Consider the following 15,129-nt stretch of genomic DNA (forward strand, 5'->3'; position numbering starts at 1 on the left):
TTTTTGATAGACAACTCGTGTTATTTTGCCATATTATTTGCATTAAAAGGGGTATACACTTCATAAGTTGTCATTAGCATCTATATGCAACGAATACTTAATGTTTCCAATCGTACAATAAGTGACGCCCTACAAAGAATAGGTGTGCGGTATGTACAAATTGAGGACGCAACTGTAAGATGCATCATCGGTTGCCATCAGCCTATGCCCTTGAAAGGGGGATCACTGTTGTACCTTAAAGAAACAAGGTACCTTCATCCCATGCATTTGCCCTTCTGACGTTCAGGTAATTACAAAAGGCAGCAGCTACCAACTACGAGGATAATCGTGTGAGAAGACTTCACCAACAAAAAAAGTCCTGAAATGCACATTCTCCTGCACCATCTTTGCTTCCATTTCCATCCCACATGGAAATCTATCTAACAGCCATGGCACAAATATTAATAGAGAAGGCACTTTCATAGCAATAACTCATTTACTACTCTGCACCAAAATAGCGATCATAAATTGAAAGCTGATCAAACGCATCAAAGTTTGCCTTCAAACCAACAAACTGGCTTCCGAGCTGCGCACATCCAGCATCAGGCCATCTGCAACCTTCTGGAGTCCGAAACGGGCATAGATTTTCACATGCCTGCTTGAAAAGATTGGCAGGGACACCACTGTCTGCCACAACTGATATAGCGACAGAAAGATCACTGGAAGTTTCTGTCAGTTTCTCATCACGATCTAATTCTTTTTGGGATGTACGGATGGCCCTTTGCTTCACTTCCTGCTCGGGGCTTACTATGCTCAAAGTACAGTCACCATTGCTTGAGAACTGCACCTTGCATCCAAGAGATTGCATTGCCCGTTTTATGGCAAGATTCTCCCTGCAGATTTGTGCTGTATAATTCATTGCTGAGCTCCTGAGCTGCTTTTCCTTCATCAATTCTGCTGTCAATGACTCCACACTCATCATGACACCATTCACCTTCTCTTCTGCCCGCTCTTTGGCCTGCACAATCCACAAGAACCGAGATTCAGAGGCACTACTGAAAAGAGATCCAACTCAACAGCATTTTCCAGTTGCCTGTCTGGTCTTACAACTCTAATAAGAGGAATTATCCTTAATGCTGAGAAATTCGATGCTGAAAGCAAGAGTAAGAAAACACTAAACATGGATAAAAGCTACACACACATTAAGTTGAAATACCTAATGCAGAAACAGGTGGAAACTCCCAAACAGTAAGGATAGCGGTTGACCAATCAAGGGCATTTTAAATTGAAGATGGATTATTTCATCAATGACACTATTCTAATTTATATTCCTTACCGGAATATGGCCTTAATATAAATGAGATTTCTAATGTGCATTGGGGACTAAGGGCATCTATGCAATTCCTCTCTCTTCTTCAATATTGAAATCATTAGTTTTTTATCATTACCAAAAGCCTCCTGTTCACTCTTTTTAATTTGTTCATCCTTTTTTTGTTTCCTTCTTTCATTTCTTTACCCCATTTTGCTTACTTTCTTGAATCTCCCTTTTTCATCAATATTTGATTGCTCTTTTGATCCTCACTACATTATACTCGCAGTAAAAAATATTGCCAACTTTTTGAAGATAGCGTGTGATAAAATTGGATGTTTTCAAAAGGCAATATTATACTGAGAAAAGAGAAATGTTTTAAAAATATCACCTGTTTCACAAAAACACCCTTCTAGCCCTTTATATTTCCAGATCGTTTAGGTGCAATATACCTATATTATTTTCTAATATTTTTTGCAGTAAAAAAGGAAAAAATCTGTACTGATGACTGTGTTGGTGCTGATTGTTAAGTGTGCATATATAGGTTTTATTTGTATTTCTAGCTTTTTATTTTCTTTCATTTTTTACTTCATAAAGCACAATAGGGGCAATTTAGTCCTTTTGTTTCTAGCTGTAGGCTAGCTAACGGTTAGTCTACCTAGTTAGATTGGCCTAATGGCTAGCTCAACTAGCCGTATGCCCATCTAACAGCTAGTCGATCTCTTGGTTCTCCCTGAAATGAAATGGGGATCTTCGAAACACGAGCTTTGATTAACAAGAGCAAGTGTCAAGAATGACACTAAAGCATAACCCTTAAAAAGGGTATAACTGGAAACAAAATAAAAATAAAAATGTATTCTTTATTGATATGAAAAACCAATTGCTTAAGAAGCATTGGAGTGAAATACAAGAGGGGCTGCACCCCTTTATATACACAGCTGAAAGAGGACTCAATAGAGCTGTTGGGCACAGTCCAACAGCTCTATTTAGAGCTGTTGGAATGTGTCAGTCCAACAGCTCTATTGCTAGTCAAGTCTGGACAGGACTTGACTAGCAACAGTCATTCTAGTTCAAACTGAACTAGATGACATAAAGACAAAAAATAAAAATAAAGGAAAAAAAATACAGAAAAGAAAGAAATTAAAAATGTATTTATATATATATAATAATATAATATTATTATATATACATATATGTACAGTTTTACATTTTAACACTCCCCCTCAAACTTACGGTACAATGAGCGAAAGTTTGTCTAAGAGAAAGTGAAATCGGGGAGCAGCGAGAGGCTTTGTAAAGAGGTCTGCTAACTGATATTCTGAAGTGACATATGGCAGATCAATTATCCCGTGTAGATATTCCTCTCTGACGTAGTGACAATCCATTTCGATGTGTTTGGTGCGTTCGTGGAATGTTCTGTTACTGGCAATGTAGATCGCACTTTTGTTGTCACAACACATTTGTGAAGCCTTTGTTGCTTCAACTCCCATGTCAGCAAGCAGTCGTCGGAGCCAAACTACTTCCATGGTCGTGGTTGCCATGGCTCTGTATTCAGCTTCGGTGGATGAGAGAGATACCTTCTGCTGCTTTTTACACCTCCACGAGATCAATGATTCTCCTAAAAAGACACAAAAGCCAGTGGTTGAGTGTCTGTTATTGGGATCACCTCCCCAATCAGCATCAGTATATGCAATTAAATCAAGAGAAGAGGAGGAAGATAAGAAAAGTCCTCGTGAAAGAGAGGACTTGATGTATCTGATAATACGCATGACTGCTCCCATATGAACAGAAGTAGGAGCATGTTGAAATTGACTTGCTGTATGAACAACATGTGCTATATCTGGTCTGGTAATGGATAGATAGGAAAGTGCCCCGACAAGCTGTCTGTAAGGAGTAGGGTCTGCAAGAAGTTCTCCATCATCAATCTTCATTTTAACATTAACAACTTCTGGAGTGTCAACTTTCTTATCATCAGTAATACCAGACCTGAAAACAATATCAAAAGCAAATTTAGTCTGAGATAATAAATATCCTCTAGGAGAATAAGCAACTTCAATGCCTAAAAAATATCTCAACAAGCCCAATTCAGTCATTTCAAAATGAGATTTAAGAAGTGTTTTGATTGTTTCAACTCCCTGTTTATCGCTTCCGGTGATGATCATATCATCCACATAGAGAAGAAGCACAATGATCCCTGCATCAGAATTCTTAATAGACAAAGCAGTGTCAGTTAAACAGAATTGAAAACCAATATCAATCATAACACGACTAAACCTATCATACCAAGCTTTTGGTGCTTGTTTAAGTCCATAAAGAGCTTTTTCTAAGCGAAGGACTTTACCCTTAGGAATACTTAGACCAGGAGGGGGTTCCATATATACTTCTTCAACTAGCTTTCCATTTAAAAAAGCATTTTTGACATCCATTTGAAAAATAGACCATTTTTTGATAGAAGCTAAGGCAATTAAGGTTCGGACAGTAGTCATACGAGCCACCGGAGCAAAGGTTTCTTCATAATCAATCCCATATTCTTGGGCATAACCTTTGGCTACTAAACGGGCTCTATATCTTTCAAGAGTACCATCACTCTTGGTTTTAATTTTATAAACCCATCGACATCCTATAGTTTTCTTCCCTGGAGGAAGATCTTGAATATTCCATGTAGAAGCCTTTTCAAGTGCATCTAATTCAACTTTCATGGCTTCTATCCATTTGATATCATTTTTTGCTTGAAAATATGTGGATGGTTCTTCATATGAGTGAATTAATGCAATAACTGCCCTATATGTGGGTGAGAAAGACTCGTATGATACAAACTTTTCTGGAGGCCTCGAGATTCGGGATGATTGTCTAGTTGGAATGTTAGAATATTTCTCAAGTGCACATGGAGTATTAGACTCTTGTCGCCTGGAATATTGAATACTAGTATCTCTATGAACTTCTTCATTTTCAACATTTAGATCAATAATTCTTGGATCATCATCAAAGTTACAATCAAGGTCATATTCATCAGATGTTGATGTTAGATCTAGCAAAAAGGAGTACTCAGTGACGTCTTTTAATTTTCTAAAATCAAAGAAGCTCTCCTTTTCAAGAAAGGAAACATTTCTAGACACATATAGTTTATTATTTTTGAAGTCAAAACATCTATAACCTTTCTGGTTTTCAGCATATCCTAAAAAGGCACAGGGAATCGCACGAGGGGAAAGTTTATCATTTTTGTCAGTAAATATGAAACATTTGCACCCAAATATTCTTAATCTAGAGTAGTCTGGAGAAATGTTCATAAGTTTTTCAATGGGAGTGATATTTTGTAACGAAGAAGATGGCATCCTATTAATGAGATAGGTGGCAGTTAAGGCAGCTTCTGCCCAAAAGTCTTTAGGGACTTGATTTGCTATTAATAAAGTTCTAGTGGTTTCTATAATATGGCGATGTTTTCGTTCTGCCAGTCCATTTTGTTGAGGTGTATAAGGACAAGATCTTTGATGTGTGATGCCATGCAATTTAAGATAATTTTGAAAATCTGTGGATAAAAACTCTCCCCCTGAATCTGTGCGAAAAATAGTAATATCATTTTGAAATTTGTTTTTAACCATATTATGAAAAGTTTGAAAGTATGAAAATACTTCAGACTTATGTTTGAGAAAGTACATCCACGTATGTCGGGAGAAATCATCGACAAAAATAACATAGTAAACAAATCCTCCTTTAGAAATTACTGGTGCAGGACCCCAAACATCCGAGTGTATTAATTCAAGTGGTCTTGAAGAGAAAAAGGTTCTGTTCTGAAATGGTAATCTTTTCATTTTGCCGAGAATACAATCTTTACAATCAAATGATTCAGAGTTACAAAATTTCCCTAGATTTGGAAAATGTTGGATTTTGGCTATATGTGGGTGACCAAGTCTCTTATGCCACAGTTTCAACTCTATTTTTTGAATATTATAACAAAAAGCTTTCTTCGGCATTTCCAAAAAATCCATGTAATAGAGTCCTCCTTCTCTATGGCCTTCCCCAATCAGCTTGCCTGATTGGCGATCCTGTACCCAACAACCATGAGAAGAAAAAGAAATATTACACCCATAATCAGAAATTTGAGATACAGATAAAAGATTTAAATTTAATTTGGGAACATGTCTAATTTCTGGAATAAAAAAATTTTTTGTTTTATAAATTTTTTCAAAATCTCCTATTCCTTCTATTTCAAGAGAAGTCCCATCAGCAGTAAAGACCTTTGACACACTTGTTTTATTTTTAACACATTTGGATAGACTTTGATTATTTGGGGTCATATGAAAAGATGCACCAGAGTCAAGAAGCCAAGAAATTTTACCTAAATCAGAAAAAGATGAGGCTGCTGCGCCGGTTGAAGCTTCAGATGAGGAAGAGGCACCTTTGATGAGAGGCTGAAGGATCTCCATTAGTTGGGCCAGGGAAACTGGTGCATCCTGATCTTTAGGCTCCGATCCAGCAATTGCAGTTCTTTTTTCTCTCAGCTCCTTAAGTTTGGGACATTGTGGCCTGTAGTGTCCCGGTTCATGACAGTGATGACAAATAACTTTCTTCTTATCATAGTCACCATTTTGTCGGTTAAAGTGAGGAGGCCTATATGATCGAACATGATTCCCTGGTCTAGACACGGCTAAAACGGAATCATCTTCAATTTTTAAAGAACCTTTCCGGAGACGATTTTCTTCCATTGTTAACTCTTCAATAGTTTCAACAATAGAAGGAATTTTTCCCCGGTGAAGTAGGGCCGATTTAGTGGTTTCAAATTCCGGCCTTAATCCAGTGATAAACTGGTAAAAATGTTCAACATCGAGTTGTTTCTGACGAAGCTCGATGTCTTCGGCACAATGCCACTTTGGTTCTAAAAGGGAAAGTTCTTCCCAAAGTTCGGACAACCCATTGTAATATTCACGAATAGTTTTGTCTCCTTGTGTCATCATTCGAACTTTTTCTTGGAGGTTGCACACGTGTGCAATATCTTTAAGGGAATACATATTCTTAAGGTATTCCCATGCCTTATCGACATGATCAAATTTGGCAAGACTTGAGCATTTTTTAATGTCAACGCTATTGATAAGCCATGACATTATCTTCGCATGAGATATTCTCCATTCTTTCCATTTCTTCTCGTATGAGGCAATAACCTTGATTTTCTCTTCTTCCGATAGAGGGACGTCTTTATCTCCCTCCTTTTTAGTAAGAGATAGCTTAGGTTCCGAATCGGAACCATCCACAATCCCCCATAAGCCTTTTCCCCATATATGGTGCTTCATGATTGAAGCCCATGTTACATAGTTCGTATCACTTAGTTTCATAGGCATGATGGTGACTTTATCATTGTCATCCATCGATTACAAGGAGAGAAAGAATAGGGATAGAAGAGAAACAAGAAGGAAAATGAGAAAGAAAGAAAAAAAAACAATACAACAAGATGTGAAATCTTCTCCAATGAAGTGATAAAACACTTCTCTTCAAGTGGCGAATACTTTTGCAAACGGGCACAGAAACCGAGGCAGCTTTTCCTCAAGATTTAGTACTTCCGCGGCTCTGATACCATGAAATGAAATGGGGATCTTCGAAACACGAGCTTTGATTAACAAGAGCAAGTGTCAAGAATGACACTAAAGCATAACCCTTAAAAAGGGTATAACTGGAAACAAAATAAAAATAAAAATGTATTCTTTATTGATATGAAAAACCAATTGCTTAAGAAGCATTGGAGTGAAATACAAGAGGGGCTGCACCCCTTTATATACACAGCTGAAAGAGGACTCAATAGAGTTAGAGCTGTTGGACTGTGTCAGTCCAACAGCTCTATTGCTAGTCAAGTCTGGACAGGACTTGACTAGCAACAGTCATTCTAGTTCAAACTGAACTAGATGACATAAAGACAAAAAATAAAAATAAAGGAAAAAAAATACAGAAAAGAAAGAAATTAAAAATGTATTTATATATATATATATATAATAATATAATATTATTATATATACATATATGTACAGTTTTACATTTTAACACTCCCTTGTGTGTGTGTGTGTATATATATGTGTATGTGCGGGTGTGTGTGTATTCTTCCTCTTTCTAAAGTATGCTTCTCTTGAGCATTTCATTTGTTGAAGGATGGATGAGAAGCACCGAACCTTGGGTAGAGGAAAAGAGAGAGAGAGAGAGAGAGAGAGAGAGAGAGAGAGAGAGAGAGAGACGGCTGCACAGAAAGTAAACTTCGTATCTTTTTAGGGCAGCTACTCTCTATGTTAAATAGAGAGAAGCCAAAAAGAAGAAATTACATCTAAGTCCATTATTAAATAAAATTTCAAATAACCTCTAATTTAATAAGGCTTAAACTTAAAACCACCTATTCTCAACACTCCCCCTCAAGCTGGAGCATAGATATCGATCATGCTCAGCTTGTCACAACAATGAAAGAAACTAGGCCTCGCAAGGGCCTTGGTAAAGACATCAGCAACTTGATCTTCGGAAGATACATGATCTGTGCAAATATAACCAGCCTGAATCAAGTCACGTACATAGTGACAATCAACTTCAATATGTTTAGTCCTTTCATGAAACACTGGGTTGTTGGCAATATATGTAGCAGCCCTATTGTCACACATCATCAACATAGGTAGGGATACTTTCTCCTGAAGCTCGGTCAAGACTGATTTTACCCACATAACCTCAGCTGCAGTCTGGGCCATTGCTCGGTATTCAGATTCAGCACTCGACCTGGCTACAACAGTTTGTTTCTTACTCCTCCAGGTAACAAGATTTCCTCCTACAAACACACAGAATCCAGATGTTGACTTCCTATCTTCAACCGATCCTGCATAATCGGCGTCAGTGTACGCAACAATGTCCAAAGATGGATTTCGTTTAAACAACAGACCTTTACCAGAAGATGCCTTTAAGTACCGAAGAACCATCATAGCTGCATCCCAGTGAACTTTTGTAGGTTTGTCCATGAACTGACTGATTTTACTCACAGCTAATGAAATGTCAGGTCTAGTAACAGTCACATATAGCAACTTACCCACCAAGGATCTAAAGCTGACACTGTCCACATACTCAGACTTCTCATCGAACATGTGAGTTTTGGGATCCATTGGAATATTAGTTGGCTTAGCTCCTAGCATTCCAGTCTCTTTTAATAAGTCCAACACATACTTTCTTTGAGACAACACTAAGCCCTCTTTGTTTCTTGCAGCTTTGATACCCAGAAAATATCGAAGGTGACCAAGATCTTTAGTAACAAAGTGTTTCTGAAGATGATCTTTTGTGACAGAAATATCTTGGGCACTGCTCCCTGTTAATATGATGTCATCGACATATACCACCATAACAACAATTCCAGCACTGGTTTTCTTGATAAACAAGGAGTGATCTGAAGCTCACCTGACAAAGCCAAAACTCGACATTACCTCAAATAATTTGTGAAACCATGCCCTTGGACTCTGCTTCAGACCATAAATAGCCTTCTTCAACTTGCACACCTTCTTACACTCCCCCTGAACCTCGAAGCCTGGGGGTTGTTGCATGTAGACAGTTTCATGCAAATCCCCATAAAAAAGGCATTCTTGACATCCAACTGAAACAAGGGTCATCCATGGTGCACAGCAACAGAAAGAACAAGACAAATAGTGCCAAGATGAGCAACTGGGGAGAAAGTTTCAAAAAAGTCAACACCGTAAGTCTGAGTATATCCTTTTGCAACCAACTGGGTTTTGTACCGTTCAATTGACCCATCTGAGTTATATTTAATGTTATATACCCATTTGCAGCCAACAATATCTGCATCAGTAGGAGGATCAACCAAGTCCCAAGTGCCCCTAGAACATAGGGCATCCATCTCATCCTGCATAGCCTGCATCAATTTGGAGTCGAATAGAGCCTGATTGTGATGAAGCGGAACAAAGGAGGCAGACAAAGCCGAGATAAAATTCTTCATAGAAGCCCCAAGATTAACTTCAGAAACAAACTGAGAAATGGGACGAAGGGTGCACTGTCTTTTCCCTTTTCGCAGAGCAATAGGAAGATCCTCATCAAGAGCAGAAACTTCAGTATGCTCAGAGATACTTGCCTCAAGAGAAGGAGATAATGGGGGCATGGAGGTAGGCGGTAACCTGTGAGTATACACTATAGGAGGGTTTCTGTATCGAGACTCCCCAGAGGATGGAGCCACAGGCTTTAGAGTGAACGAGTCTAAAGGAAAAGGGGGAATTGGCAGAGGAAGGCCATCACCCTGACTCTCCTGTACCCTTGGAGTAGTACTCAAAAAATAAGAAATAGACTCAAAGAAGGTAACGTCTGCACTGACATACTCTTTATGAGATATAGGGTCATAGCAACAATATCCTTTTTGGTTCTTAGGATACCCAAGGAAAACACATTTAATAGACTGCGCAGCAAGTTTATCTCGATCAGGACCCAGCTTATGCACAAAACACACACATCCAAAAACTTTAGAGGGGATAGGAAAGAGAGGAGCCTCTGGATGGAGAATTTGAATTGGGATCTGGTCTTCTACAGAACTTGACAACATGCGATTTATAAGAAACCCGACTGTCAAAACCGCATCGCCCCAGTATGTAGCAGGCATATTGGATTGAATCATAAGGCACCGAGCAACATTAAGGATTTGTCTATGTTTCCTCTCAGCCACCCCATTTGGCTGGGAGGTATGGGGACATGTAAATTGAGGTTGAATCCCATTAATAGAGTAGAATTCAAGTAAGCCTTTGGATTTGAACTCAAGAGCATTATCAGTGCGAACAATTTTAACACATATGTCAAATTGAGTTTTTATCTCTGCAATTAAAGATTTAAGAATGACAGGACCTTGAGAGCGATCTTTTAACAGGAACACCCACGATAGTCTCGAGAAGTCATCAACAATAACTAGATAATAACGACACTGAGACCTATTCGGAATTCTACTCGGACCCCACACATCTACATGAAGAAGATCAAACAATCCTTGACTTGATGGACTCTGATTGGAGGGAAAAGAGCTTCGACGATGTTTTCCCAATTGGCATGTTTCACACTGAAAAGAAACTGAGGGAGGTATATGAGGAATGACACGACGAAGTTTTGTCACTGGAAGGTGACCCAAACGATGATGCCACAATAGAGGACTTGAGGATGATGTAACAGCAGAATAGGCTGAAATCTCTAGTTCGTGCAGGTAATACAGACCACCTTCCTCATAGCCGCCACCAATCCTTCTCCCCGTCAGCAAGTCCTGAAAGGTGCATCCCATAGGATAAAAAATCACTCTACAATTCAACTCTTTTGTCATTCGACTGACGGATAATAAATTCTGTGGAAACGAAGGAGCATGAAGAACATGTGACAATTGAAGAGTAGGGGTAATAGTCATGTTTCCCTTCCCTACAATTGGGGAAGAGCTACCATCAGCAAGACGTACCCCTTTTTGACCTGTCACAGGTTTTAAACTCAAAAAATTGCTCGAATTTCCGCACAAGTGACCAGAGGCTCCAGAATCAATGATCCACCTACCACCTTGACCAGATAGGCCATCACCTGCCGAGCACATAACCTCCGCAACAGAAGACTTCGAATTGGATGATCGTAAAGCAAGGAGCTCGTCATATTCAGCCCTGCTAAGAGTTACATAATCATTGGAGGAATCTGCATCTGATTTAACCACTTGAGCCATAATATAAACTAATGAGCTTAATTCACACAATGCAGAAGCAACCACACGCACATACCCACAATCAACTACGAGCCCGACTATATCAAGTTTTGACTTCACCAATGAAATCTGAGAAACACAACCTTCGACTGTTCAGATCCAAACTTCAAATATAATTTTAAAGAAACTTGACCAAAACCTACCACCTCACCCAAGGATGGCTATAGGTTGCAAATCAAGATCACACATCCAACACGACTTAGCGTGTGTTACCATCACACATCCGCCACTACGACAACCAGTAGCATTACTCAACTTAGACTCCCACATCAAAAGACAAGGATCCCACAAACTGAATATTTTTCAACACCGCAGGGAATCACGCCTGCTGATTCCAAAAAAAAATATATTAACATGTTGCTTTCGTGTTGGATGTGAAATCAGTCAGATCTAATTCTTTCTCCCCACGCTTGCTGCTTGCACGACATGAGCACAACCAAAACTAACATGTATCTTTCACAAAAAAAATTACGACAGCATGGATGGTAGGAGCTGTCAATGCAGTCTCCTTGTGGTGATACATTAGCAGGTTCAAAACTCAGAGGTACGTTGAATAAAAACTGGTAAGGGCCTGCCTAACTTAGCTTTCAAAGAAAATCACAAAAAAAAAATCATGACCCAGCAGGTAATCACGACGAGTGCTGAAATCACGACAAAAGCTGAACTTATGACAACTGTAAATCATGACAGTTGCTGCTGAAATCATATAGGTAGATGTTGTAACTCACGCCAGCATGAAAAAAAAATTTCACGACCTTGCAGAAATCACGGTAGATGCTGAAATCACGACAGATGAAGAAGGAAGATCATTTCTTCAAGGGACACGATACAAAATCACGGCAGCAGCACATACAATCTGTTATAAGCTGCCACACCCAACAATCACGGCATGGCTCAAGGGTTACGGCTGCCAGATCTGAAGCCACACTCCCACGATGCTCCCTTAGATCTGATGACACATCTTAAAAGAAAACTGACCTGATTTGAATATAGATCAATCGTAGATTGTTCACGATCGATCACGCTCCCACGATCGACTGCATTGATACCATGTTGAAGGATGGATGAGAAGCACCGAACCTTGGGTAGAGGAAAAGAGAGAGAGAGAGAGAGAGAGAGAGAGACGGCTGCACAGAAAGTAAACTTCGTATCTTTTTAGGGCAGCTACTCTCTATGTTAAATAGAGAGAAGCCAAAAAGAAGAAATTACATCTAAGTCCATTATTAAATAAAATTTCAAATAACCTCTAATTTAATAAGGCTTAAACTTAAAACCACCTATTCTCAACATCATTATTAATAAAATATTAACTTTTGTGCCCTTAGTGGTTTGTGATTGTGTTTAATTTGTGCCTTTGTAAGTGCCCTTAGTGGCTTGTGTGATTTGCCTTGAGTGGCATTGTAACTTCGCATTCTTGAAGACATCTTCATCACATGGTGTCAAAGCAATTGGCTCTTTGATCCATGGTTGCCAGTTGAGGAAGCGGGAGCGAGAAGCGATACGGGAAGCGAGGCACTTTCAAAATTTTAGGAAGCGGGAAGCGTGGGACCACTTAGGAGCGAGTCGGGAATCGTCTCGGAAGCGAACCAGAAGCGACCTAGGAAGCGAGGGGGAAGCAAAAAAAAACAACAAAAAATACAAAAAATTTGAAAAAAATTGGGAAAGCGTGATGGGAAGCGCGCTTCCCATTAAAGGGAAGCGTGTTTCCCATTAAAGGGAAGGGAAGCACGCTTCCCATTTAAAAGTGGCACTTCCCCGCATGCTTCGGAAGAGCGACGTTTCGCGCTTCCGAAGCGCGCTTCCCCTTTTACCTAGGCGCTTACGGTAACTCTGCTTTGATCCTCTCTCTTAAGAATCATTCTTTGAACGTGGTTCATGGTTCGTGTGCATAAAAGTTCTCCATCTTATTCATTGTTTACGGATAGCAGTTCGTGGTGCCAACTCTTTATCTTCACTCATCCTTTCTTGTCCTCTCTTCAAACTCAACAGCTTCAACTACTTGATGTGGGCAAACCACTTCAAGAGAAGGAAGCTTTAAGGATATATTAAAAAGGTTGTAAGTATCGTATCATTACCCATATCATTCGGGCCCAAAAAAAGATACATATCATAAAAAAATATAATTTTTAATAAAATTTTAAAAAAAAACTAAAAAAATAAATAAAAAAAAACTAAAAAAATCAGAAAAAATGACAAATTTTAAAAATAATAATACCACATGAAACATTGATGAATTGCACAAAATACAACCATAAAAACACATATGAAGCATTTATGTCTCTATGAGTTGCATAAGACATCATCAAACATCAACTATCTCACAACAATGCAAAATATTAAATATCTTGCAATTAAGAACATGCCACAAGGCTCATACTTTCATATTACATAAACAAAAATATTATGGCAATAGTTGCAATCGATTTTCAATTGGTTTTCACTCATTACTTGGTTTCTACTCATTACTTAGAGTGTGAAGCCTGATTTCTACTTTGATATAAATCTTTAATTTTCGCGAACCCACTTGACTAAAAAAATGGTGAAAATACACTTTTACTTTAGCAAACCGCAAAAGCCCTCTCCCTTGGGCACAGATCGACCCCCCAAATCGCTTGCACGAATCCTAGGGTGTATGGATACCTCTCTAATGGTTTCTACACAAATGAGGGAGTTGACGCTAAAGAGATCTTTAAAACTCCAAACTGAGAAATTATGATTTGACTCATTTTAAGTGTGTTGACCATGTATCATACGATATACCCTGTATCGCACGATATGGGCCTGTATCATACGATACATACGATACGCACTTGTATCGCAATCGAGTGCGTATTGTATCAATATTCCTTATAGTAACAATATGTATCATATGATATGGTAAGATAAGTACAACCTTGTATATTAGTGCTATGTCACATGGATACAGATTTAGGAACGAGAAAGGATTTGGATATACTTGGTACGATAAGCTAATTTTAAAAAATTAGGACATGAGAATATGAATGTACACATATAGATGCATGTATGTGTGTGTGTGAAACAACAATTTCGCGTGTCTAACGTTTGCATCAAGTACGTGGAGCACAATCAGTAACAACCTGCAACAATTGTTTGCACAATCAAATGCCCCCGAAAAGAATATATACTCTAAAGGATTTGGCTCGACAATATACTTACAAGACAAAATTTGCACTAAAACGCAAGGCGACAAGAGTGTGCAAGATTACTATAGTGTTTTGTCCCTTTGCGGGATGAATTGACCCTTCATAAACATAAATGAGAAGGGTCAACCATTAGGATGAGGCAAAGAAAAATAGAAAGAGCAATTCTTCCAATTTCTCCATGGTCTTTGCCCCGAGTTCGAGAAAGTTAGGCCCTTATACATCATTCCCCACCTCCTCTCAATAAAACTCCTGCCAAGATTTGCCAAGAAAAAACATATCTTGGCATGACAAAAGGAGGCGATGAGGTTCTTGTTGTATCTGGACTGAAAAATAATGTGAAGACATACAAGCCTCCATGCCTCCAGATTTTGGAAGACAAACAATAGAAGGAAAAGAAAATTTGTTTGTCATTTTTGTAATAAATTGGGTACATCAAACAAGAGTGTGTTAAATTAAAGAAAAAGGAAGCTTCCATTCGAGACAACTCTACCAAGAAGGAAGATGAAGCAAGTAAAAAGAATGGTGATCTTAAAGATATGTCGATTTCCCAATAGGTAGAGTTTCTTCAACAATTTTTGAAGTCATTCACATCAACCACTAGTGTCATAGTCTCCACATCTTCCTCTCTCGGTATGTCTTATTGGATTTTTTATTCAAGGTCCTCTTTTCACATGACATTTAATGAATCTCTCAACACATTTTTCTAGCGTTTCCACCGTTGATGGAACATCTTTGGAAATTAAAAGCATTAGAAATTTAGAAAATATTTTAAAAGATTCTAAAATATTTTGTGTTCTAGAAGTTAGAGTTATTCCTAAACTAAATTTGAATTTGCTTTTGTTTTCTCAAATATCGGACCATAGGTGCGAGATCTTCTTTTCATCTAAGAGTTAAGTGCAGGATCGCCAGTCAGAGAAGTTGATTGAGAAGGCTATAGAAAAGGTTGT

The 15,129-nt window shown here is 38.5% G+C and overlaps 1 protein-coding gene across 2 annotated transcripts in view; it reads right to left on the bottom strand.

Moving 5' to 3' along the window:
- The window catches only part of MTM1 (Myotubularin-like phosphatases II superfamily), a 178,538-nt gene continuing 163,409 nt past the window's right edge, over positions 1-15,129 (bottom strand). For both annotated transcript variants that reach the window (XM_089996794.1, XM_089996795.1), the window contains one exon: positions 1-997. In XM_089996794.1, the coding sequence (XP_089852920.1) occupies positions 479-997 (519 nt within the window). In that variant the 3' untranslated portion in view covers positions 1-478. The remainder of the gene's footprint in view (positions 998-15,129) is intronic.

Source organism: Nuphar pumila, chromosome 2 (assembly GCF_984573655.1).
Source record: "Nuphar pumila chromosome 2, dmNupPumi1.hap1.1, whole genome shotgun sequence".
In the NCBI taxonomy this organism is placed as follows: Eukaryota; Viridiplantae; Streptophyta; class Magnoliopsida; order Nymphaeales; family Nymphaeaceae; genus Nuphar; species Nuphar pumila.